Raw genomic sequence first — 27,593 nt, forward strand, 5'->3', positions numbered from 1 at the left:
AATATGCTCCGTACATTATGTATTACTGAGAGAATATATATATATATATATAAATATATATATATATATATATATATATATATATATATATATATATATATATATATATATATATATATATATATATATATATATATATATATATATATATATATATATATATATATATATATATATATATATATATATATATATATATATATATATATATATATATATATATATATATATATATATATATATATATATATATATATATATATATATATATATATATATATATATATATATATATATATATATATATATATATATATATATATATATATATATATATATATATATATATATATATATATATATATATATATATATATATATATATATATATATGGTGTCTATGTCCATACATCTCTGCTGTGAACAAACTTCATTTAACCGTACCTGTGTGTAGAAATGTCAATGGAAAATTCAAAAGTTTTCCGAAACCTGTTTTAATCGATCAGTTGTAGCCGCTATTGTTGACAAAGAACAACGAAATTGTCATCATCCGCCTGATAAATGTATACTTATATCACCATACATAGATTCTCGAAACTTTTAAAAATGGTAATGCAAATTAAAAAAAAACAAACCGAGAAAGGATGACTGTTTGCTGTTCCAGATAGCACTCGTCCTTCGACAAAACTTGTAACTTCTCACTTTCTATAATTGATTTATCCTTTTTTGAAGTACAAACCTCATTAGCGCTATCTGTGCTCTACAAATATTTCTGAGTGTTGCTAGTTCTTACTCTTGTCGAGGTACTAACTTAGAGCCAACATGAAATCGTTATCGGCGGGGGAATTCGAAACCGACTGGAAGGTTGATTTAAACTTGAACTGATTTTTGCTTTTGAAAAGTTTAACTTTAGTTTTACTTAGCTTGTGTTTTTTGTGTTCATCCTTAATTTCCTTATCGATAATATCTAGCTGGTCTTTTATGTTCCGTATTACATTCTTATCTGATTTATGGTTGATTTTATTTTTTAAGGGTTTTTCTTCACTGTGTTTATTAGCGTAAACGACATAATATTCAGAATATTGACCAGCATCGTTCGATACATTGATATCTGCAAAGTCCCGAAAGTTGGAGAATGGATTGGATGGGTCTGATGGATAGCGTTGCTTTTGTATAAGTGGGGCAGCGAATGGCCTCTGATGCCCGTTGTGACTTTTATGTCCAAGACCATAAAAATCTTTGTAGTAAGATCTGATCGGGGGATCGCTGTCCTGATAAAAAGTGCCACCTTTCAGGCACAAACGAGGAGACTCGGGTTTGCTCTGCCTTTTGAATTCGGTTCCCTCAATGTTGTAACAGGAGATGAGTGAGAGCCATTCGTTAGGTTTTTTGGATTCGCTGCCTCGAATGTATATTGCTTCATGAAGCCGGGCCATATTGAGAGCGTATGCATCATCGGTTTTGTCGTTTTCGCTGCCTCAAAGCAACCTTTGCTTCCGAGTAAAGCGTTGAGCGAGAGATGGTTGATCAACTCATGCTCAGCAAAATTCAATCACTGCTGGGAAGTGATTCTCTTCCTAGGGGGGGAATCAGATTCCAACACGGGGCTTGGCGTTGTGGTGGCTGCAGTGACGTGATCTCTTTTCGGTAATTGTTTAGTTGTTTCCTTCTGCTGTTGGTGGTCTTCTTTTTGGTTCGTTTCTTCCTGTTGATGCGACTTCTGATCTGGTTGTTTGGTACGGTACATGTTGTGCGCCTGGATTTGTCGCTTAACGACATCGGCATACGTCGAGTTAGAGCTGTTTTCTTCCAATTTTTTACGTGCGGCTGTTAGTGTTATTCCCTGTTCAGTTTCAGATCTTCATCGGATTGCGGGCATTGAATCGATCGAAGAGATGGCCAACAAAATCATCTACAACTTCAGAGGAAAATCGATGCAGTCTTCCATCGCAGATATTCGTTCTCTTTATAATTCGTTCTCTTTATAATTAGTTTAATTTTAGGATAGTGGATTTTGCCATTACAGGATGTTCTCCTACATTAAATACTTAATTGCCCTAAGCAAATTTAATTCTTAGAAATAAATTTTTAATATCTAGTTAGCTATAGGGCTCTGAACAGTTCATTATTGAGCTGAACACCTAATTTAATGTAATAATGTAATATAGGTGTAATGATGAATTTTACAACGTCGCTGGTTGGCAAGGTTGCCGATCACCAGCGCGAAAACTTCGGATTTCAACTTCAATGACATTATAACGAGGCTTATTACGTTGCCATGAGGACTTCTGAGTCAGGAGAGTGTATGAGCTACTTTGAGAATGCGCCTAAAAGTTTACGAATTTTCCAATTATCCGTATAAGTACTTTCAATTTTTTTAAGACAAATTACATTCAAATAAAACAGTATTTCGTGAAAAATCTATAATTCTTTGTGGGTAATTGATTAAGACCTGTAGAATGGTTTGGTATTATTCAGTCAAATTTCATTCGAGCCTCTGAGGGCCGTAAATGAAGCCATTCGATTTACTTTTGAGTCACATTTGCCTATAGGTGTACATATAATGAAGAAAACACTGCTACAAAAAAAAAAAAAAAAAAAAAAAAAAAAAAAAAAAAAAAAAAAAAAAAAAAAAAAAAAAAAAAAAAAAAAAACGATTTCCACTTCAAGTCTAAATCATGAATCTAGAAACGCAAGGCTATTAAATTTCTGTAACAGTTGAAACATTTCGATCTATCGTTTGTTTCCGGCTGCATTAACAATCCAAGCTATAACACTTAATAATAAGTATGCCCGAAAAATAATGTTAACATTAGTTGGAACCTTTTCTTTTGTTCTATGTTGTTTTATTTATCATCACGAAACTAGTGGTTGGTTAGGTTTTATTTGTTCTGTTTCTATCGTATCGGGAATGTCGAGAAAGACAGCCACATCACTGTTAAAAAAACTTGCATCTTTGGAAAATATGCTCCGTATATATATATATATATATATATATATATATATATATATATATATATATATATATATATATATATATATATATATATATATATATATATATATATATATATATATATATATATATATATATATATATATATATATATATATATATATATATATATATATATATATATATATATATATATATATATATATATATATATATATATATATATATATATATATATATATATATATATATATATATATATATATATATATATATATATATATATATATATATATATATATATATATATATATATATATATATCTGTCTATTCGTAACTCTAGAAAAAAAAGTAGCACTAATTTATATTCACTATTGGGATTGAGATATCATTCAGTACTGCCATCATTAGCGGACCTAGCAAAATTATCTAGGTTTCTCACAGATTCAAGATCTTTGAACGAGTTTTTTCTTAGTAGTACGCAGGCAAGAAGCCTTAGGTCTAGACCACTAATGTCATTGAACTTAAAATATTGTTCTGAACTTTTCTTTTTTTATTGTTCATTTGTTCGTTCAATGAGGAACATCACTGGACTCAACCTACAACTGGTTTGTTTCCTGGTAATTTAAAGATCAATCATAATATTTTATAAATTTTGTTTACTCAATTCATAAGGCACTAAACAGCCTTTCTGCTACATATATCATTTGGCAGGCAAACAGTGATTTAAACTAACGGCATTTCTGTCTATGTCCATACATCTCTGCTGTGAACAAACTTCATTTAACCGTACCTGTGTGTAGAAATGTCAATGGAAAATTCAAAAGTTTTCCGAAACCTGTTTTAATCGATCAGTTGTAGCCGCTATTGTTGACAAAGAACAACGAAATTGTCATCATCCGCCTGATAAATGTATACTTATATCACCATACATAGATTCTCGAAACTTTTAAAAATGGTAATGCAAATTAAAAAAAAAACAAACCGAGAAAGGATGACTGTTTGCTGTTCCAGATAGCACTCGTCCTTCGACAAAACTTGTAACTTCTCACTTTCTATAATTGATTTATCCTTTTTTGAAGTACAAACCTCATTAGCGCTATCTGTGCTCTACAAATATTTCTGAGTGTTGCTAGTTCTTACTCTTGTCGAGGTACTAACTTAGAGCCAACATGAAATCGTTATCGGCGGGGGAATTCGAAACCGACTGGAAGGTTGATTTAAACTTGAACTGATTTTTGCTTTTGAAAAGTTTAACTTTAGTTTTACTTAGCTTGTGTTTTTTGTGTTCATCCTTAATTTCCTTATCGATAATATCTAGCTGGTCTTTTATGTTCCGTATTACATTCTTATCTGATTTATGGTTGATTTTATTTTTTAAGGGTTTTTCTTCACTGTGTTTATTAGCGTAAACGACATAATATTCAGAATATTGACCAGCATCGTTCGATACATTGATATCTGCAAAGTCCCGAAAGTTGGAGAATGGATTGGATGGGTCTGATGGATAGCGTTGCTTTTGTATAAGTGGGGCAGCGAATGGCCTCTGATGCCCGTTGTGACTTTTATGTCCAAGACCATAAAAATCTTTGTAGTAAGATCTGATCGGGGGATCGCTGTCCTGATAAAAAGTGCCACCTTTCAAGATGCCAAAATCGCCTGATCCTAAAATTGAGGGTTCAACAAATTTTGCCCGTGCAGTTGTCGTAATCGGCCTGAATCGATCTACGTCCGACGTTGGAAAATAGTGTCGGGAGTTTCTCAAAAATGACGGATAAAGGCTTTCAGAGGCCGCGGCATTTTTCTCGAGTCCGCTTCCGGAGAATGGAACCGCATCCCCAGGTCTCGTTGTCTCGTAGTAGATATGCGGTGGCACGTACGATGGCAGTTGTATCGAGCTGACCGATGTTGATCGCCTAACGGTGGCTTGCGTTACACCATCATAACTGCGAAGGTTCGATTCAATAATCACTCCGTCGTCTGTACTTTCTCTTTCTAAAATAAACGAGAAAATAAGAAAGAATTATTAGGAGATTTCAGTTTGTGTGATGCTATTGATAATTTAATATTTTTTGGGCCAAATTTTTCAGAACGTATCTACAGTGAAAGAAAAATCATGGTATTTAGAACATTCGTCTCGTATCGCTTGTCTAGTACAGTCGCGTGTGGAGTTGCTCGATCCTCGCGAGTTAAAAGTGTGAGACTCGTCCAATAAATCCGGGAGTTAGTGCCGTTCGGACGGTAAAAACGGTGTTTTGTGCCGCGCAGTTCGTTATCCTGCCAAAGGCAGGCGAAAATAAAACACCCCAGCACACCAAAGGGGTGCCATTGTCGTGTTTTGGTGGACAGAAAATTTGGTTCTGGCTAGCTGACTGCCCTCAACTGAGCACCACAAGGGCCGCCGCCATTGTTTGACGATCCAAGTTCCTCTTCATCATCGTTATCATCATCATCATCAATCGCTCGAGCCGAGTCGAGACGTGGCAGCCATCTTCGAGGAAGGACCACGTGGTTTGGGCCATAGCAGAAGGAGTCAATCTAGACACAATAAAAGTTTGTAATACTTTCTTTTTCTTTCCCTGTATCTTTCTTCTATTTTGTTTTCTCTATTGATTATTTCAACCATATTGTGCTTCGCTTCTATTTTGATAAAATATAAGCGAAGGCGGGGGGTTGGACCCGCCAACTGTGGATGATGAAAAAATCGTCTGCGAAGATGAGGAGCATTTGGAGGACTCAGCAGTAGCTGGTCCTTCGAATTCACAGGTTTCTTCGGTAGAGGATTCTTCTACATCACCTCCAGTTGCGGAAAAAACAACCCGACTCCGGGTTTATCAGGAAAATGCATCCTCTACTGGGCCTTGGGTGGTTTTTATTCGGCCCAAAGCTAATGGAAAAAATCTTAATGTAGTGCAGATCACGAAAGATCTGGCTAGGTGGCCCTCCGTTACCAGTGTGACTAAGGTAAGGCCGAAAAAAATGCGCGTTGTTGTGGGCGACCGGAAGGCCGCAAACGGAATTCTGGCTAGCAATTTTTTTTAAAATTAGAGTATCAGCTCTATATTCCATCTCGAGACGGGTGTGATCACCGAATCAAGTCTGGAGGCTGAATACGTTAAGTCTCATGGCGTTGGTAAGTTTAAGAGCCTTGATTCGACTTCGGTCCGAATCTTGGATTGTCACCAACTCAAGACTGCCACTGTCGTTGATGGCGTTAAAAAGTATACACTGAACCAAATCGGACTATAAAATGTATAGTTCCATTTTAATAATTTTTATGATTTTACTGTTTGATAGATACTAATGGTATATTCAGTAAAAAATATAACTAAACCCAATACTTTTTACAAGTTTGTAGATATCCGACAGTACCCAGTAAAAAGTACTAGAAAATTCAATGAATCTTATAAGCTTGTAGCGCTTTTTGAAATGTATAGGAAAATCCAGTACCTTTGTTCGTTAAGTTTCGGTACTTGTTTTGACTTGGAGGAATTAAGTCCTGCTGGTAAACATAAAATGCAACAAAATAGAACGGAAATGTGTGTTTCTAAGATAATTAGTTTGTGCATCAGATTGGTGCGTGCGTGTCAACAGAATCAGTCTAGAATGAGCCATGAGAACGGGCCGTTCTAAGACTCCACAGTGCGGAATCAAAAAAAAAATCCTTAAGCGGCGAAGAATCAAACTAGGGAGAAAAAAATTAATCCAAAATGTTTTGAGTATGTAAGTAATCATAACCTTTCAATTAAATTTAATATATCGTTTTTATTGAATTTATTTTTTCCAGCTTTCATCTGAATTAAACGGAAGGATCATAACAATTTAAATTTGACATCTGGCCAGAGTTACTTGTGGGTGCAAAATTTTGATCAGCTGGAAGATCAAAATGTTCATCATACAACATCAGCATAAGGAGAATAATTAAGCTACAACTAAAAGAAGTTCAATACTGGAGTTCCTTCATTCAACTCCCAGCGAGATTTGGCTCTTTGATTGATATCCTTTCTGACACTGGAGTAACCCGGACCAGAAGACCTTCCGGACCTGTACCTTCGCGAATACAGAAAGCTTTTAATCGGTAAGTTTTGAAAATTAACATACATGCATTTTCAACGAGTAGTGGTGATATTACAATTATTGTCGATTTCAGATGATGAATAAAAACGGATTATGAGATGGCGAGATGAATCCTCATACTTCAACAGAACGGCTGAGAACAAAAACCGAATCCAGAAAATGCTCCAAATTACATGTTCAATTGATTTTAACGGAAAATTCGGAAAACAGAGACCAGAGATGGATGTATTTTTTTTTAGACGGGATTAATCTTCTATCAATAAAATTTGTATAATGAATCTCAATGATATCATTTATTTACGCTGCAATGAAAAAACAAACTTAAATTTAAGAATAAATTGAACTACGACATTTTTATTACATCTATGTACTGTTAATTTTACTTCTTTTTATAGTAAATTATATCATCATGGCGCACTTTAAAATTTATTGAAATTTCCTATAAAATTTATCACCCCTATTTCGACCGTGCATTCGTAAAAAGTATTGGATTTTCCTTTAGTGCAAAAATACTAAAATTCCCAATAAACCTTATAGCCCGATTTTGTTCAGTGTACGCCTTCAGCCTCAATTCGTGTGACCTTCGCGGGAACAGCCCTCCCTCACTACGTCTTGATTGACGAAATTTAAGGCTTCCAGTACGTCTTTATGTGCCTCGCCCAATGCAGTGCAAAAATTGCATCAAGTTGGGGCACACTGCTTCACACTGCTGCAATAAGCAGCGATGCTCGCGCTGTGGGGAGAATCATGGGGAAGGAGCGTGCTCAGCAATAGAGCAGAAATGTGTCTATTGCGGGGGCTCACCCCATGATATCTCCTCTTGCGAGGCATTTAAAGGCAGCTGGGATAAACAGAGGCGCTCTTTAAAAGAACGCTCCAAACGTTCTTATGCCGCTATATTAAAGAGCGACTCTCCACCGGCCCAATCTCAGTCTGGTAACATTTTCTCTGTGTTGTCAGTTGATAACGAGGACACAGACACGGCTGATGAAGTCCAACCAGTTTTCGTTGCGGGAGGCTCTCGAAAGCGAACGAAGGCGCCTTCCATCAAAATACCATCCAAAATTCCTACGATCATCTCTCCAAAAAGGATTGAGAAAACTCCAACTATATCTGTCAAGGAAAAACAAGTTCCTCCGGGCTTCCGGGGTAGTGTATCAGCACAGTTTAAATCAACATCGGCGAAAACATCGCAAACCCAAATCCCTAACGTGATTTTGCCAGAATCATCCACTCAATCTGGGCTTTTTAAATTGACCGACATTCTCAATGGAATTTTTACTTGTTTTGATGTAGCAGAATCCATCAGAAGCATTGTCACAACAATGCTTCCTGTAGTAAAGACATTTTTGAAGCAATTGATGCAAACTTGGCCCCTCCTTTCAGTGTTTGTATCTCTCGATGGCTAATTTAAGCCGAGAGGTCGGAGATATCACTGTTCTACAGTAGAATTGTCGTAGTCTAATTCCAAAATTGGATTCATTAAACTGTTTACTTCATAAAACTAGTTGCGATATTTTTGCGTTGTCCGAAACTTGGCTATCTTCTCAATCTAATATCTCATTCCACGATTTTAATATCATCCGTCTGGATCGTGACGATTCTTATGGAGGGGTGCTTTTGGGGATCAACAAGCGCCACCCTTTTTTTAGAATTCACCTTCCCCTGTCTGGCGGAATTGAAGCTTTTGCTTGTCATACAACTATAAGAGGTAAGGACTTATGTGTTGTCAGTTTGTACTGGCCACAGAGAGTTGCAGTGGATCGAAATCACCTAGAGGACCTGTGCTCAGTGCTCCCTGAGCCAAGGTTGATCCTGGGTGACTTCAATTCTCATGGAACTGTCTGGGGAGAACAAATAGACGATAGTCGTTCTACTCTTATCTATGCGACAGTTTTACATTTACATTTGCGACAGTTTCAATTTAACAGTTTTGAACACGGGTGAAAAAACACGAGTACCTAAACCTCCTGCAAGACAAAGTGCAATTGACCTCTCACTCTGCTCAAATTCACTATCATTTGATTGCCAGTGGAAGGTGGTCCATGATCCTAATGGTAGTGATCACTTGCCTATCGAAATTACTATCACCAATGGGGTCAGCTCTTCAAACACTATAAATATGACATATGACCTTACAAGACACATCGATTTAAAAAGGTTCTCGGAAGAAATAATAACAGCCATCGACTCTATGCATGTTTTACCTCCTTTGGAGGAGTACCACTTTCTTTCACGTTTGATATATGAAAGTGCACTTTGCGCTCAAACAAAACCCATCCCAGATTCATCTGTTCCTCGAAGGCCCCCTAATCCATGGTGGGACCAGCAGTGCTCCAAGCTTTATAAGGACAAATCGAAAGCATTCAAGGATTTCCGAAAACATGGAACCCTCGTCCTTTTTGAAGAATATGTTTCCCTTGAAAATCAGTTTAAAAAATTGATCAAGGGGAAGAAAAAGGCGTATTGGAGGAATTTTGTGGGTGGATTATCACGCGAAACATCTTTGAGTACCTTGTGGAAAGTGGCACGAAGCATGCGTAATCGATCATCTACGAATGAAAGTGAGGAATATTCACATAGATGGATATATAACTTCGCACGAAAAGTCTGCCCAGATTCTAAACCTGTACAAACAATAATCCGGAATGTGCCTCCAGATAGGTGTGGTTTTGATTCTAGCTTTTCGATGGTCGAATTCTCATTTGCCCTCCTTTCTTGCAACAATTCAGCTCCGGGCATTGATAAAATAAAATTCAACTTGTTGAAAAACCTTCTGGATGCCGCAAAATTTCGCATGTTGAATCTATTTAATCAATTCTTGGAGCACAACATTGTTCCTCAAGAGTGGAGACAAGTGAGAGTTATTGCTATCCAAAAGCCGGGAAAACCAGCGTCTGATCCCAATTCGTACCGCCCAATAGCGATGTTGTCTTGTATACGCAAGTTGATGGAGAAAATGATTTTGTTTCGTTTGGACAAATGGGTGGAAACAAATGGCCTCCTTTCAGATACTCAATTTGGGTTTCGAAGGGGCAAAGGAACAAACGATTGTCTTGCTTTGCTGTCTTCAGAGATTCAAATGGCGTACACAAAACGTGAGCAAATAGCTTCAGTGTTTCTGGACATAAAGGGAGCTTTTGATGCTGTCTCAATAGAGGTTTTGTCAGATAAGCTGCGCTCCCGGGGTCTGTCTCCTCTATTGAACAACATCTTATACAGCTTGCTTTGTGAGAAACATCTGAACTTTGCTCACGGAGATATTGCAGTTAGAAAAACCTCTTACATGGGCCTCCCGCAAGGTTCATGTTTGAGCCCACTTTTGTACAACTTTTACGTAAGTGACATCGACAGTTGTCTCTCTGAAGGCTGCACTCTAAGACAACTTGCAGATGACGGCGTGGTGTCTGTAACAGGATCCTCCGAGTCTCATCTGCACAGACCTTTACAAGATACTTTAGACAGATTGCCTTCCTGGGCTTTGGGGCTTGGGATTGAGTTTTCCCCTCAGAAAACGGAGATGGTTGTTTTCTCTGAAAAACGTAGACCTGCTCAACCTAAGCTTCAACTCCTAGGCCGAACTATCACTCAATCGAGGTGTTTCAAGTATCTTGGGGTTTGGTTTGATTCCAAATGTACCTGGAGAGCTCACATTGAGTATCTGAAAGGAAAATGCCAACAAAGAATCAATTTTCTCCGATCAATCACTGGCACCTGGTGGGGAGCTCATCCAGAAGATCTTTTAAAATTGTATCGAACAACCATTCTCTCAGTGATGGAATATGGTAGCTTCTGTTTCCAGTCAGCTGCCAAATCTCACCTCATAAAACTCGAGCGTATCCAATACCGTTGTCTGCGCATCGCTCTGGGCTGTATGCCCTCAACGCATAACATGAGTCTCGAAGTTTCGGCAGGAATACTCCCTCTTAAAGATCGATTTAATTTACTATCACTCCGGTTCCTCATCAGGTGTGAGGTCATGAACCCATTGGTGATTGTGAATTTCGAAAGAGTACTTGAGCAAAATCTTCAAACTAGATTTATGTCTATATACCATGTCCTCATGTCAATACAGGTAAACCCTTCTTCGTATTCTCCAACTCGTGTTTGTAGCCCAGACTACGATCATTCTTCTGTCCAGTTTGATTTGTCTATGCAGCAGGAAATTCGTGGAATCCCGGTATCGCATCGCTCTCTTCTGATTCCAAGAATTTTTGAAGCTAAATATAGACACGTCGATGCTGATAAAATGTACTTTACCGATGGATCACTTATAGAGGAATCAACAGGATTTGGAGTGTTCAACGAAATCTTCAGCGCCTCTTACAGTCTTCAGTCACCATGTTCTGTGTACATCGCAGAGTTAGCTGCTATTTACTGCGCTCTGGATAGTATCGCCACACGACCTGTTGAACACTTTTTTATTATAACTGACAGTCTCAGCTCCGTTGAAGCAATCCGTTCAATAAGACCAGGAAAATACACACCGTACTTCCTCGAGAAGATACGCGATACGTTGACTACTTTATCAAGACGTTGCTTTACCATCACCTTCGTCTGGGTCCCCTCACATTGCTCAATATTAGGCAATTAGAGGGCAGATACCCTTGCAAAGGTGGGTGCGATGGAAGGCAACATTTATCAGCGTGAAATCGTTTTCAACGAATTCTACTTCTTGGCTCGAAGAAACTCTCTTGTCAACTGGCAGCGCAAATGGTACGAGGATGAGAAGGGTCGGTGGCTCCACTCGATTATCCCAACGGTAAGCCTTAAACCCTGGTTTAATAGATTGGACTTGAGTCGGGATTTTATTCGTTTATTTTCCCGTCTCATGTCCAATCATTATTCCTTGAATGCGGTACTCTATCGTATAAATATTGCTGCCAGCAATTTATGCGGTTGTGGTCTAGGTTACCATGACATAAACCCCCTTATTCTGCGCCGCGCGTGAGGTGACGATAGTCGACTCGAGTCGGAATCACGTGAGTCTTGTCACCTTATTCCAGAAGCCGATGTGACAGAGCTGACTACTAGATTAGGACAAGAACTCAAAAAGTTCATTCTAAAAGATGTTTCTCACCTAAAGCGACTACTGGAATCGGGTGACTAGGGTGATTCGACTATCGTCACCTCACGCGCGGCGCAGAATAAGGAAGAGAGCATATTATTTGGTCTTGTGAGGACCATCTTGTCGCTAGAACGAATTTCATAGACTCCCTTCGGGCCCGAAGAAAACCACCCAATGTTCCAGTAAGGGATGTGTTAGCTGTGATGGACTTGGAACATGTTCGAAATATACCTTTTCCTAAAAGCTATTGATCTCCGTCTATAATTCTTTTTATTTTCATATTTCCCTTTCTGTTTCTTATTCTCTTCAATTCAAAAAGTGTTAAAAAAGTGATCTAGACCTAAGCAAACGATTGTAAAAAACAAAACGAGTTTGGCTCTTTAAAGCCTCAAGGTATGAGCCGTTTCAAATAAACGAATAATAATAATAAAAAAAATGGTATTTAGAAATAAATAAAAATGTTTTATTTTAAAACGCGCTAATTTTGTCGATCAATATAGTTTGGGTTATTGACGATCTTTTGGTTAATTTTAAAATGCGAACCAGAAAAACATGGTAAATTAAATTTAAATAAAAAAGGTTAAATATTACCATGTGCAAAATTTGTCGATATAAATAAAAATTTTGTTTCATTTTACCATGCGAACCAGAAAAAATGTGGTATACCTAAATAAAAAAAAAATAATTTTACCATATACAGCATTTTATGCATTTGGATAAAGTTTTGATTATCGTGACAATGCTCTAGTAGATTTTACCATGGATTTTTTTAAACTAAAAGTTATCTATATATATAAAAATGAATGTTTGTCTGTCTGTCTGTTCCCTATAGACTCGGAAACTACTGAACCGATCATCGTCAAAATTAGCATCTGAGGGTTTTTGAGGCCGGGGATGGTTTCTGTAATAGTCAAAACTCCATCCGACTTAAGAGAGACTTGTTTTTCGTCTCCATGGTCGACGCGTCGCGAGCCAACGTCGCAAAAGGATAGTAACCATGGCATAGCATACTGATCAGTGGGAATATTTTGGCGCGTATTTTTAAACCAAGAATATTTTCAATGCAAGGGGTGGCGATATGAAGCCTTGATGTGATTTTTTTTCTACTTGATTCCTAGCTCATTTGTATAGCACATGGTTATGAATGACGCCTAGATGAGACCCAGATTGACATTTTGCCGATCGATTAAAATATATGCCTACATTTTTTTTTGTCAAAATCTGAAATTGAAAAGCCATGACATCCATTTTAAGAGATTGTCTTTTGTCTGAGGGGTTTGTTTTTCGTCTCTATGGTCAAGCACACGACGCGACGTCGTCGCAAGTGGATAGTAACTAAAGCATACTGTTACTGTTCATTGATCGCTGGAAAAATTTAACAATAAGGCGCCTGTTTCTCAACCAAGTACCTATGTTTCTTATGCAAGTGGGGGCGATATGCAACCTAGATGTGTTTTTTTCTTGCTTAATTGCACGTGGTAATAAATGACGCCTAGATGTGACACGGATTGGTATTTTATCAATCGAATCAAAACCAATTGAAAGATTTGCAAAAATACTTCCATATTTAGTTTGTGTTAATGTAGGTAGCATTCGACTTTTCATTCTAGGAACATTAGAACATGTTCAAACGTTCAACTTTTTCTGTTAAAAAAATAAAAAGTTATAATTTCTTCTAGAAATTGTTACTTCGGCCCAAATACACAACTGAAACGAATTTAGACATGAAAATGGGAGCTTTTTATTTTAAATAGGGGAGATGAGGGCATAACGAGCACCCAGGGCATAATGAGCACTACGCTTTTCTACGAAAGTACGTATTTTCTTGAATAAATTTTCATGAGGATTTGTCTCGTACTTTCTATAGTATTAATTTTTCACAAAAAAGGAATCTTCTTATCATCTTTACAGAGATATTTAAAAAATACTAGCTCGGATCTCAAGTTACGAAAATATTATAATTTTTGAGCACCACGAAATAAGCTCTTATGATCTTAAAATAACCTTGATCTATAATGTACGCACTGCAACATGATGTACACATTGTTTCTCAAATTTTACCATCATAAAATTTTTGATTTTTCACTTTTATCAATTTTAAAACACGTTTTTACTTAAATTTGTTGACTAGGGGCATATAGAGCACCATATTATCGAGGCATAATGAGCATTTTCTGCCGTAGAATCTAGCAGCGAATTAAAATTGATTTATAGCGCCACACCTTGACTAGTTTTCATCCGACGATTTAGCCTATTGGTTAGGTGTCGGAGAGGTAATCAAAAGACTAGAGTTAGATTTCTGTTCGAGGTGATTTTTTTCCATTTACAATTCATGATCGATTTTTTTATTGTTACATTATACGGCTAGTAGCATCATCCTCCGAACAAAGCGCATAATGTATGAGCGTGCGTGAATTGTTTGTATTCTACAAACAGACCTAGATTATTTTGTTATTGCTTTGTTTGATTAATCTACGACTCACCTGACTTCATCGAGTTGAATTCGCTGCTAGATTCCCCGACAGAAAACGCACATCTTGCCCTGATTAATGGTGCTCATACTGCCTCAGGGAGGGTTCTCATTATGCCTCCACAGTGGCTGGTTTTCAGCTTTTGGCAATTTTTTTTTAAAAGGCATTTTTTAACGTTTTCATCTAGTTTTTCACGTTTCAGCCCGTTGGGGAATAGGCTTTTCAAGTGTCTGAACACGAAACAATAATGTAACCTCCATATTATAGCTATTTTCTATGGTTAAATAACCGTTTTCCTTAAGGTGGCCATTATGCCCCCATCTCCCCTAACTCTGAAAAACCATCGCACTTTTTGCTTACATACAAATTCAAGTACGTACTTAACACGAAAAGTGTTTTTGTGTTACATGGCTGCATAAAAGAGACTTTGGATCCGCTTCGTTTTTTAAAAGCGAGACTTTAGAACTGATATTCAAGAAATTTTTGGTATACCCTTAAAGTGTTAAAAACAATATTCCCTCCTGTCAACTTACGCGGTGGGGCAAGGGCAGACGTTGAACTTTATAGAAATTCATCTTCAAAATGATTCAATATGTTGGAAAGACCAGAAGGGGTATTCCGAATGTTAAAACTGAAGCGGATATTGAAAATTCTTAAGGGGGGGGGGGGGGGTGCTAGGGTCTAACACTTTCAAAAAATCGATTATTTTATTTTTTTATTGTAAAACATTTCAAGAATGTTGTGTCAAATTTTCAAGTCAATTGAAGCAAAACTGTAGAAATTATAGGCCTTTATCTCCTCCTATCTAATACTGCAAGAAAGCAAGAGCAGAAACTTCAAACGCATTTTTCTCGAAAGCACATTTTTAAAGTCCGTGGACATCGTCATTTGAAAACTACATATCCGATTCTTTTCAAATTTGGAACATATTTTCTACATATAAAATACCAGACCCCAACGTTTTTCTTTTTTTATTTTTTTACTTTGGAGAGATTTTACAGATAAAAAATGGCGGATTTTTTCGTGAAAAATCGTAGTTTTTACTTCAAACAGCCACAAAAATTTCATAAAAAAAATTTTCAGTTAAATAAAAACGTTGGGGTCCAGAAAAACATCTTTAGATGATTCTGTGCTGAGATACAGTGTCCACCGCAAATCCTGTTTTCTAAAAGGCATCCTCGAAAGTGCTTCGTCACCGGCTCATTTTTTAATAGTTTTCTACGAAAAAATTACTAAATGTTCTTTTAACAATGCTTTGTATAATGCAAAAAATTTGAATACATTTGTTTGAACGATAGCTCTAGAAAAAAATCGTGAAAATGGTGTTTTTTTTTACCCGTTAGACCCTACCCCCCCCCCCCCCCCCCCCCTTAAATGTCTTTGTGAATGAAGGTCATTCTTTTTGAACAGCATTCGTTAAAAGTGGAGTAATAAACATAAATTTATACTGCAGGAATACTGCAGATATATCAGTGAAATTTGATAGAACAAAAAAACAGGAAAACGTATTAAATCCATTTTAAAGCCATTACTCTGACGCATCTGAAAATAAGCTTAGCATTGACACTTGCCCCAATATACGGGACAAATGTAAACTTAGAAATTTGTTTTTGCCAACATTTTTTAATATTTGACTTTCAAAGAGAAAATAATAAAAACGCTGAGAACTTATTTAGTGATGCAACTGATATTTTTTTAAATATTTATATGTTTTGCCGTAGTAAATTTATTTTAGAAAAAAGGGAATTGCACTGTATTTAATACATAACTAATTTAATATAGTTTTCATAACCATGATAAGTGCTGTTTGGGAAAACTTCAATCTATAATGTCTCATGTTCACGAGTTTGGAATATGGCGAAACATTTTTTAACATAATTTTGGCGCAAAAAGGATAGATATTCAAACTGCTTCGTAGGCGAGGATGGTAAAAAAAGCTGTTTGAAAATGATTATTAAAAATCTTTTTCATTGTTTTTTTTTTAATTTCTTTAGCTTATTTTTTCATCTCCAAAAAATACCACATCTAAAGCTTATCAGGAGCTGGAAGTGCTCATAATACAGAATATTAGGAATATACTCAAAAAACTGTCTCGATTCACGCTATTCATCGGTTTTAAAAATTCTATTCCATAAAGTAAAATTTGCAATGAATTCCAATATGCGAATCTTTTTCTTTCAATTAGAAATTTATGTAAACTCCAGTCAGATAAATCAGCGTACTTTCTTCAAGCGGTGGGGGACAAAATTGGAAAAGAAGGGGGAGCTCCCATGTAAATTTAAAATAAAGAGCTTTTCAAAGAAAGAAGCATATTTAAAAACGTTTTTTTTGGTACAGAGTACAAATTTCAGATCTTGAAAAACGAGTTTATTGATCAAGTTTCAGTAAATAATATATACCATATTTGAATTGCAATTCAGAACTGCAGCTGCAGCTCTCATTTCAAAGTTGTTGGTTCTGAAGTATGAACCAAATGCTCTCTAAAATCTAAACTTGAATAATTTTTTACAAATTACATTTATTTTCGGAAGGTGTAGCAAAGCACAACGGGTCAGCTAGTAATTAATAATTTTGAGCGTGATTGGGTAAAATCGAGTGTATATAGTTTAGAGTGTAAGATGTCAAACAAAACCACGCGTAATAGAGTTGTTTTTGACATTTCTTACTCATACTTGCTGACCGTGTACAGATGAGACGGGACAAATAACCTCAAAAACTCTCGGTACAAAAAACGGGCAGCCGGTCGACACACATGGTCGTTTTTGAGGTTGATTGTCCAAAAACTGAAAAGTGTTGGTGAAACAACCAGCACTCTATCACGAACACTACCAGCGACAAATAGGACTTGTTACATTTAATATTTTTGATTATTTTCGGATACGATATTTGAGCGAAGTCGCAAACAATTTATAATTTACCCATCTCCCCATAAACAATTTAAAGCGTGCAACCAAGATTTGAATGCGTTTACTCGCTAAATTTGAAATACTCAGAGCCCGGCTACCTTTTACTCAGACGTCGCCACATATATGAAGCAGCTGACGGCTGATCTTAATGAACTCAAAAATCAGCGGAAAAAATACTCAGACGTCAGAAAATTCGGCACTCAGAGAACTCGAGTGCTTGAAGGCGACAACTGAGTAAATGTTGATCAGTTTGTGCGAGGCGGTCGGACTTGGTTGTTTCGTGGAGCAAAAAATAAAGAAAATACATGGTGAATATTGATTTTAAAGTTAATTTCTAGCTATTAATCCGATATTATTTTTATTACAGGGTCTGTGATGATGGTCCGAATAAATTTTTCATTACTTAATCTTGTACGGCATAATGGGTCCCAGACCGGGAGACGAAACCCGACGGGCGAAAAAAAAACAATAAGTTTGTGATTTTTTAAAAAAAATAAATAGGTGTGCACAAAATCTGGACTTTTGTTATTCACCAAATCAATAAATCCATCATTTGTCTAAGAAATAACACAGGTTTTAACTATTCTAGCATGAAAAAAGCGGCCAAAAACCGCTTCAGAATCTTCGCGCATTCTGAGTAACCATGACTCAGTTGTCGCGAAAAGGGCTGTTAGTCAGTTCTGAGTAAAGGCCGTACATCAAAAACGCTGAAGATTTCGCTTCACCACTGAGCGACGAGAATCCGGTGTTGCTAGCACTCAAAAGTGCGGAAATAAGGGCCAAAACAAACGGGTCGGAGGTAGCTCGTGAAAAAGCCGGCAATTATACGTCACCGCCGGGAAACAAACCCAGCAAGCGGTTACTCCGAGGTCTGTGTGCCTGTACCAGCAAAGCCAGAAGAAAGGGGTCAAACGTGAGTAGCAAATTAGGAGTCAAATAAGATAACTTCCTGATGGGAAAATTTCATCCTCTTCAGGACCCCTTTTTTTATACGGGTGGCTTACTTCTACGGAAGGCTCATTTATTTTGCCGGGACGATTGAGCTTTTTCATTGTGGTGTCGTTGGCCGAAGGTACACGCGATTGCGAAAGATTTTGGTCGAAGCCATTGGTTCCTCGGAACGCTTCCGAATTCGACACACGTGCCAGCTCCTCGCTTCTTTCTTGGCACATCGGCGGTAGGAGAGCGCTATCAAGAAACGAGAAATTTCACTGCCTTCTCGACGGTCAGCGGAAAAGTTTATTCGGAAGTGCGCTTGTGTGGCCATCTCAGCTCGGCTTTCCTTTGGGTGTTGATGACCAGTCGACAGCAGGGAATTGTTGCGGTTCAGCCACGATTTAGGAAGAATTTGGATTTCGATCACGATTGTCGGAGTGAGCCGGCACGACATTGTCGGAGTTGTTCAAGCGAACGGAGACAGCCAAGGTTGTCTAGCGAAGACAGTGGAGGATTGCGGATGCTGCTTTGTGCCTCCGGAGTGCACCCACAGGGGGTTGTGCCAAGCCTAAAAGTAACAGCAGCTGGAAAGGAGAGTGAGTGCGCGATTGTTGTCGTTCTCAAGGAAACGGTGCGGCATTTAAGCGGACAGGTTGCAGAAAGCGCAGTGTTGTTGGGTGGATCTCACTGTGCGCGTCAAGCACCCTCAGGGCATGGTGTGCTATTGAATTTTCGAAGCAATCGTGGGAGCAGAATTTCCGGAATCGGGAGTATGGAAACGATCATCGCTACTCATCAAACATCGAGGCCAGCAAAGTCAACGAAGCAACACAGCACGTAAGTCGCTTTAAATTATTGTTTTTATGGGGGAAAATAATAAAATGGGTCGTCCAAAATTATGCAACCACTATTGATGTTGCTTTATCATATTGCTGATCCACTCTTTTTTCTATTTCTGCGATAGCTGATTTGGGCTCCCGTAGGGTACCACTGTAAAAAAAAATTACAGTATTCATGTCAATTTTGAAGAAACCTCACTTAAATCCACCATAAACTTTACCGAGAACAAAGTCCTTCAAAAAACCGAACGTCTTTCCGTTCCAAATTTAATCAATAGAATGAACGTTTTTCTTTTACCGTTTCCCATGTTTCGTGTAACGCTTGCACGCTAGCGATTTTTCAATCACTTTTGGACTTACAATAAATAAGTTGCTATCAGAAATGCTCTAATTTTTTTTTTATTTGTTTCTTACTTCATAGTAAAGCGTTTAACTTTCTCTATTCGCTCAATTCTATTCACTACATTACCTTCCGTCTCTACCGGTGGGTGTAAATTATAGTAAGAAAAGTTATATTTCTTTGATACAAACTTATCCGGTTATTATATGCAATCCACTCATTTTTTTTTCTTTTTCGCGAAAAAACAATCAGTTTTCTTAGCCTTTCTTCACTGACTTCTAGAAATTTCTTTGAAAAATGATGATTTTAGAGTCACGCTTTTTTAACAATTTAATCATGCTACGAATAAATATTTGCTCTTGCTGTTTTGTTCATATTCATGTTATAACGACTTTTGACAGTCAAAGTTTCTCGAAAAGCTTTATTAACGCTTCCACATAATCCACGTTTTCCCGATTTTGGCCGATGAAACACCTGATAGGCATACGTTCGAAAAATATATACTTTGTTGCCGAAATTGGAGAACAAATGTGAGTATGCTAAAAGTTCTTGGATTATTCACTTAAATACTCAACGGAAAACGATAAAAACGATTAAGCATTCCAAATATTACCGGAAAAATCAAATAATTCATTTACAACCTATAGCGACAATAAAGAAATCCGTTTTAATGCTAAATTTACTAAACAACATAGCCTTTAAAGTAAACCATAAACGATTCAAACTTATACATTGAAAGTATCCTCCATTCTATTTCAAATGTATGTAAACTTGTCGTTCGTTCGCATACAAGAATTACCCAGCAGAAGTTTTAGTCATACACAAGACCTCTTTCCCTAAACTAACTTTCAGAATGATTAAACTTTTATTCAAAGGCTCTCACTCAGCTCTTCCTCCATCAACTATTAATTCAGCTATTCTTTTTCATTTCCTCCCGTTCATTCATTATTCATTTATATTCGACAAATTTGATTATTTTCTCTTCCTGTCGATTTCTTCTCATTTTTATCTTAGTATATATATTATTCCTTCATTTTTTCATTTGAGTCCATTATATCCACCTTTAGTTTTTATCAGTTTTTAATATTTTTATTCTTCGTTTATTTTTCCTTTCTCCTCTTTATCATAGTCTCGATAATTGGCACAAACGAACAAGATGGCTTACACCTAGAAAAAAGTTTAACTTATGAAGTAAACGAGACAAGACTATTAGGAAGATCATTTTTTTGACAATTACTCCTGCAACGAGGCGATGGATATTGCGCTAAACAAAACACTTTTATAATACTTTCTGTTCTTATCGTTCGTTGTATTTTTTTAAATGTTTCCTCTTCCCATTGATCCTCTACATTATTACTTGCCTTTTATCTTTTCCTTTCATCTGTTTTATTTATTACATCATCATTAACATTTAATTTTGTTTTATTTGGTCGGCTATCAGCACAACTAAAGGCTATTTAGGCCGTTATCATTAACATTTACATTTGAGTTCGATCAACTCAATCATGTGAGTTATGATAATTTTCTTAACAAATTCTCGCAAGCAGTAAATACAGCTGCAATAAAAATCGTGATCGAGTTTTCTCTGACACATTCATCGGATTAAATTTTGTTTACACGCTCAAAGTCAGTCAAATATAGCCACCAATTATTATGGCAAACATCCTTGTCAGTCCTTTCAGGATGTTTGTTCACTCATGATCTCAAATTTCAATGGAATTGATATGATATTCAAACAAGAAGATGAATTTCCGAAAATTGATTTTTTTTTATTTCGTAATACTATGTTTTTCGCAATTATTGATTCATCCACCTATACGACAAACGCTTTATAATTTGTCGATTAATTTCTTAACTTATTCCATATTCAAATTGTGAACTATTTTTTTAGGAACAAATCGCGCCATTTTCTCTAATGATAAAACTTTCATTCAATCGCTCTCAACCAGGCATATACTCGTTTTCAATTTCGTTTACATCTTCTCAGAATGGGGGTAGGCTCCAAATATCTATTGACTTATCCAGATTCTCTTCATTTTCCGTTCTTATCTTGATCCTCTTCATTTCATCACCATAAAACAGGGTACAAAAACGCTTACTCAGCCCCATCATTGATATGAAGTAGGTTCAAAATTTAAGCCATGATGCCACGCACCGGATTCCGCACTCTACCAATTGCTCAATTGCTTCTTCCTACATTTCCTGAATATACCGCATCAGAATGGTCACTCAATTATTAAATTACTTATTGAAAAAAACTTTCCCGGCTTGGGTATCGAACCCCAACCTTCGTGGTGAGAATCGAACACGCTACCACCAAACCACGCCTAGATGTTGTTCTAACTGAAACTAAAACTGGAAGTGGTGATTTGATTTCGAAAGCACCTCAATGCACTTTTTGTGACTTACCAAATCCCGTTTTGAGCACTTTTGTGCCCTTTATGTGACTTCAGTCCCGTACAACGTACGTATAAATCACTTTTGCAACTTTGAAGTTCGTTAATAGGGCAAAACAAGTCACATACAACGTAAATATTAATCACTTTTACAACTTTCAAGTTCATCAATGAATACATAAAAGTTCACTAAAGGGAACTGGGCAGTTGATTATCTTTGTAATCCAATATGTAACTTTCAAGTTCATATTGGTTCATTCAAGTAAATATGTGACTTTTGGTTGCTTGGGTTATTTTTAATATGCCTATTGTTATTATTTATTCTTACTATCGATTTCTTCTTTCTTTTGAATTAGTTTACTGTATTCTGTATTTTTATAGAATCCATACCTATATAGAGTTGCTACCACATTTTATTTATTTATTTTCCTTTATTTAACATTTTGTTCTCACATTTGTTTTGGCCTTGATCTTTGGAAAAAACGGGCGGGACGAATTAAAACGAAATTAAAGTTTAATCCCTGTTAAGTTAAACAATATACGAGAAAACATGTGAAGGAATTCACCATATCATGGTTACTCCGACAACGATGCGATTGCTACAATGCTAACCGCCTACTGAAACACTCAACTTTAAATGCCATTTTCTGTTTTTTTTTTAACTTGTTAAACTTTTTTTTTTTTTTAATTCCTTCCCTTCTTTTACTACTTGATTAGTAGTTTGTTGGCGTTCTCCTGGCCGCAAATGTTAACCGATTTTGATGATATTTGATTCATTGTCTTGGTAATTTATTGTTGTTTCTCAATATTTCCACATGAAAAGTCCCGAAAAACTGTTTTTTTTTTCAAATTATTTATAATTTCTGATAGCTTTGCTGTGTTCTTCTATTCTTCTGATCTTTGGAATATGTAGGGGTCCGATCAAAACTTTGACCGCTATTCAAAATTTTCCGATGAAATGAATTCTTAAAAAATGACATTCAATTTTAGTTTTTTTCTCATTAACTTGATTATAATTTTCATAGAACATATCGGGTCATTCTGACACGAACAGTTCTGGAAGGTTAAACATTTATCGAATTCAATTTTATTAAAACCCTCACAGTCAGTCAAATTTATTCATCAATAATCTTGGCAACTATTTTTGTCAGACCGTCGTGATGTTTGTTAACTCATGATCTCAAATTTTTAATTTCTTCTAATTTGTTGTTTAGTGAGTCAATTTTCGTGCCAACTGAGCTATATCTCAAGCATATCGTTTGTGCAGTATTTCTACTCTTTAGATATATTGATTGCTTTTTTCTGTGTCAATTTATTTCACTTCTTTTTTATGTTGGTATCCATTGCTCTATTTTGCTTTCTAAACGCAATTGTATATTTTTATTAATTTTTATCATTCAATCTTTAAATTTTTTATTTATTTAATTTCTATACATTCTCCTAATTATTAAAAAAAATGTACCTTCCATGCTACTTCTATCTTCTTACATTTATAGATTTGTGTTGCGTTTCTCTATATCTTATTTTAATGTCCATCTACTGCTCTCAGTTCATTCAAATTTCTCTTTTCTCCCTTCCTTACCCGTTTATGTCATTATCCTCTTCAATTTATCAATATATCAATTTTTTATTATTCGATATTTCATAATTTTCTTTGTATGTTTTATTTGTCCCGTTGTTTTTTGCTTCTATCTCTACAAATTCTTTCTCTTTTTCTCCTTTCTGAAATTTCATTGAACTTTCTTCTGTCTCTCATTTTAATATTGATCTTCGGTTCAAACAAATGTAACGACTATAACAAATAGAAAGTTTCATAGTTTTAAATTACTTCAACATGTGGGGAATGAACTGTAAGGAAGCAGGTAGCAAATAACGAAGCGATTGCACACTACTACTATACTGAACCTTAATCGGAATTTTTCATCCTGTTAAATGATTCGTCCCTTCCACAGAAACATTCAACTTTTCAATCCCATTCTCATTTACGTTTACCTCTTCTCTTCAACTTTCGATCTCTACTCCCTTCCACATTTTCCAGCCTTTGCTTCTAGTATTTTCCAATGCTATTCTTCCTTCTATTGTCCTTTTCTCTTTTCTTAACCACATTGTTTTCATAATGTAATTCTTCGAAGCATAACTAACCAGCTCACGAAGCACAAATTAAAATGACCATACTGGGCACCAACTGACAATGACCCCAGTTCTTCCACTCTTTGCACCGCTATTGGGATCTGAACTCCATTTCAACTCCATCAGCACCGCAACAACCTCGATACAACAACCGATCTTAGAATTTTCCTTCGCGATACTATCGCTTTTATGTTTAAATGCCACACGCTCCACCAACTATTATGGATGCATCATCCCAGAGGATGAAAATCCCGTACAAAAAAAAGATCCTCTAACTATGATTGCGTAATAATGGAAAAATAAATCAGAAACGGATTATCAGTTCAGGCATTATATTTTTCCTGCAGTAGAAATATAGAAATCTTTCATTTTATAAAACCAAATAATTTGTTTAAATCTTCATTTAGAGTCGTTATTTTAGAGTTTTTTTCTTCTTCAAATAATATCGAGACTAGCACTCGAATCTCTTATCAAACATCTGAGACTAGCACTCAGTGTTATTCATCGTCATCATCATCATTATTCGTGTAACTGGTCACAGAGACTAGCACTCTGTATTCATACCTTTTTAAAATTATCAATCGTAGCTAGATCGAGACTATCACTCGACCAATACAAGTATTTCAAAATAAATTTCACCGCCAAGACTAGCACTTAACGTTGATTTTTCATTGTCAGATCTCAGAGACTAGCACTCTGTTTTCATTTCTTATCATCCATCCAATTGTAATTAAGTCGAGACTATCACTCGACCAAATAAGTTTTTTTTTAATTTTCTTTCGAGACTAGCACTCGAACTGACGGATCACCGTAATAGTAGCGTAGCGCACTATTATTCACGGCCGATTTCAAATTTCTCTAGCCATCCCTTTTTACCGTAATATTTATCGTCCTTATAAACACAGTTAAACAAATTCTTTACACTTACCAAATGGGAGCTTAGACTACGCCATTGTCGTAACCCTTGATGTCAATTTTGAAGAAACCTCACTTAAATCCACCATAAACTTTACCGAGAACAAAGTCCTTCAAAAAACCGAACGTCTTTCCGTTCCAAATTTAATCAACAGAATGAACGTTTTTCTTTTACCGTTTCCCATGTTTCGTGTAACGCATGCACGCTAGCGATTTTTCAATCACTTTTGGACTTACAATAAATAAGTTGCTATCAGAAATGCTCTAATTTTTTTCTATTTGTTTCTTACTTCATAGTAAAGCGTTTAACTTTCTCTATTCGCTCAATTCTATTCACTACAAACCTGTAGTTGTTTAAATAAGTTTAGAGTTCGACGACACGGTAGCGATCATTCATTGAATGTTGGATTTCGTGCTATGTTTTGCAGTCGGAGTTATCCGTATAAAGTTCAACTGAAAAGCGGTTAGCGTGTAGAAAACCGTCAGATTTTATACTGATTTGACAGATCGCACAAATTTCGCAGTTATGAGTGCGCAGTCCATTTTTTTGCGATGCGAATGGTATTATTTCCTATAATAGACTAGCTGATCCCATACGAACTCCGTTTCGCTTTCAATTTAGAATATGTTAGAACAGTTTGAATGAATGTCAATTTACAGGCATTTCCCAGATGCAATTCCGAATGCATTTTTAAGCAATAATTGCAAAAATGTTGGACACGTTATATGTACACAGCTAAAATTATTTCCTGTAAAATTACGCAAATTTCCTATAACAAAAAGGAGCAGGACATTTATCGTAGTTTTACAGGTCGAAAACATGATTACGTGACATTTAATTTTTAGTGTACAACTTTTTTACAGGACATTTGTAGAAAAAAGAACACCTGTAAAATAACGGATAATGTCCTGCTCCTTTTTGTTACAGGACAATTGCGTAATTTTACAGGAAATAATTTTTGCTGTGTACGTTCACTTTTTTTTTGTCGTTTGCTGCTAAATTTAAAATCAGGAATCAATTGACCTTGCCAAAACACCCCCGTTTATGAATTTTTGTTACAATGCGATACAAACTCACTTAATTATTGCAAAGCAAATTTGACAGTTAATAAAACCCCGTTTTTTGTCGTTTGATACAAATATTGAAATCAGTAATCAATTGACCGTCCCAACCCCAATAAATCGTGTATGTATAAATTTTGACTCCATCATTGCAGATCGGTGGCCTCTTTTCCGAACTTCGATCTCTGAAATCGATTGCCCTTTCTTCGAAACTCCCATGTGCAAATTTTCAAACGAATCCATTGCATAATAACGTCAATTTCGCAAAAATACAGTAAAATAGTTCATATTGACGTCTTCTTTGGCCGACCTCTGACCCAAAATTGAATAATTGGAATCAATTATTCGTCCTTGATAATTTCAATGTGCGAATTTTCATCTCAATCCGATGTATAACAACATCAATATCACAAAAAAATTGAAAAGGTAGCATGGATGACCCCTTTTGTCGGTCCTTTACACAAAATTTGATACCTGCAATCGTTTGCACATCATTCAAAACTCTCGTGTACCAATTTTCATCTGAATCCGATGTATAATAACGTCAGTATCACAAAAATACTGAACAGTGAATAAGGACGACCCCTTTGACTGGCCCCTTACACAAAATTTGATACCGGCAATCGACTGCCCGTTCCCAAAACCATCCGAGCGCAAATTTTTAGCTCAATCCGATGTAGACTAACGTCAATATCACAAAAATATTGAAAAGTTAATATGGGCGACCCCTTTTGCCGATCCCTGACCCAAAATTCCATACCTGAAATCGATTTCCCATCTCTCAAAACCCTCATGTGCAAATTTTCATCACGATCCGATGAAAAATAACGTGAAAAACGCGAAAACAATATTTGTCTTGTATGGACGACCCCCTTCAGAAGGGGTCAACCGAAATTCCGAAAACATTTTTCATCATTCCTGGTCCTAATGAGCATTCATGCCAAATTTCAGCTCTCTAGGTCTTAAAACGGCTGAGCCTATAGAGGACAAACAAACAAACAAACAAACAAACAAACCCACAGAAATTACTTTTTATATATATAGATTATTCACCGTACACAACTCCTTTTTAAACTTCTCATATACGATTTGTTACATTTTAACGACAACATAATTGAATTCGACCAGCATACAAAGTATCAAAGACGCATTTATCGCATCAAAAATCTTCGTCATGCTAAATTCGTTAATTCTCAGGCTATGGAAAAATGTGTTTTCAATAATGTAGATTGTTTTTTGTTTTGTCTGGGTTTTTAACGCTCGTAATTAATTCAATCTCAATGATTACTAAGAATAATAATATTTCATTCCGATGACTTCATGTTTTGTGCTCTCTTGCAAAATAATGATTTGAAGATTGATTCAAGAATTTACTTCTTAACTTTTCAATAAAATGAGTGAGTAAGAGTGATTTTTTTAACTGTGTTTACTGCTCCGGCTAGCCTACCGCACGGAAGGCTACCGTCGCGCGATTAGAAATTTTCCCAGTAACCGCA

At 36.1% G+C, this 27,593-nt stretch overlaps 2 protein-coding genes across 4 annotated transcripts in view; both read right to left on the minus strand.

Moving 5' to 3' along the window:
• Positions 1 to 409: 409 nt before the first annotated feature.
• LOC129739036 (uncharacterized) lies at positions 410 to 2,510 on the minus strand. Its single transcript, XM_055730413.1, has one exon. It carries the CDS (start codon positions 1,434 to 1,436, stop codon positions 807 to 809), a length of 630 nt encoding a protein of 209 aa, XP_055586388.1. The 5' UTR covers positions 1,437 to 2,510; the 3' UTR covers positions 410 to 806.
• Positions 2,511 to 3,566: 1,056 nt separating this feature from the next.
• LOC129749953 (uncharacterized) overlaps positions 3,567 to 27,593 on the minus strand; it is a 157,931-nt gene continuing 133,904 nt past the window's right edge. For all 3 annotated transcript variants that reach the window (XM_055745108.1, XM_055745123.1, XM_055745116.1), the window contains exon 3: positions 3,567 to 4,952. In XM_055745108.1, coding sequence (XP_055601083.1) covers positions 4,114 to 4,952 — 839 coding nt within the window. In that variant the 3' untranslated portion in view covers positions 3,567 to 4,113. The remainder of the gene's footprint in view (positions 4,953 to 27,593) is intronic.

The sequence above is a fragment of the Uranotaenia lowii genome, chromosome 1 (assembly GCF_029784155.1).
Source record: "Uranotaenia lowii strain MFRU-FL chromosome 1, ASM2978415v1, whole genome shotgun sequence".
Classification (NCBI taxonomy): domain Eukaryota; kingdom Metazoa; phylum Arthropoda; class Insecta; order Diptera; family Culicidae; genus Uranotaenia; species Uranotaenia lowii.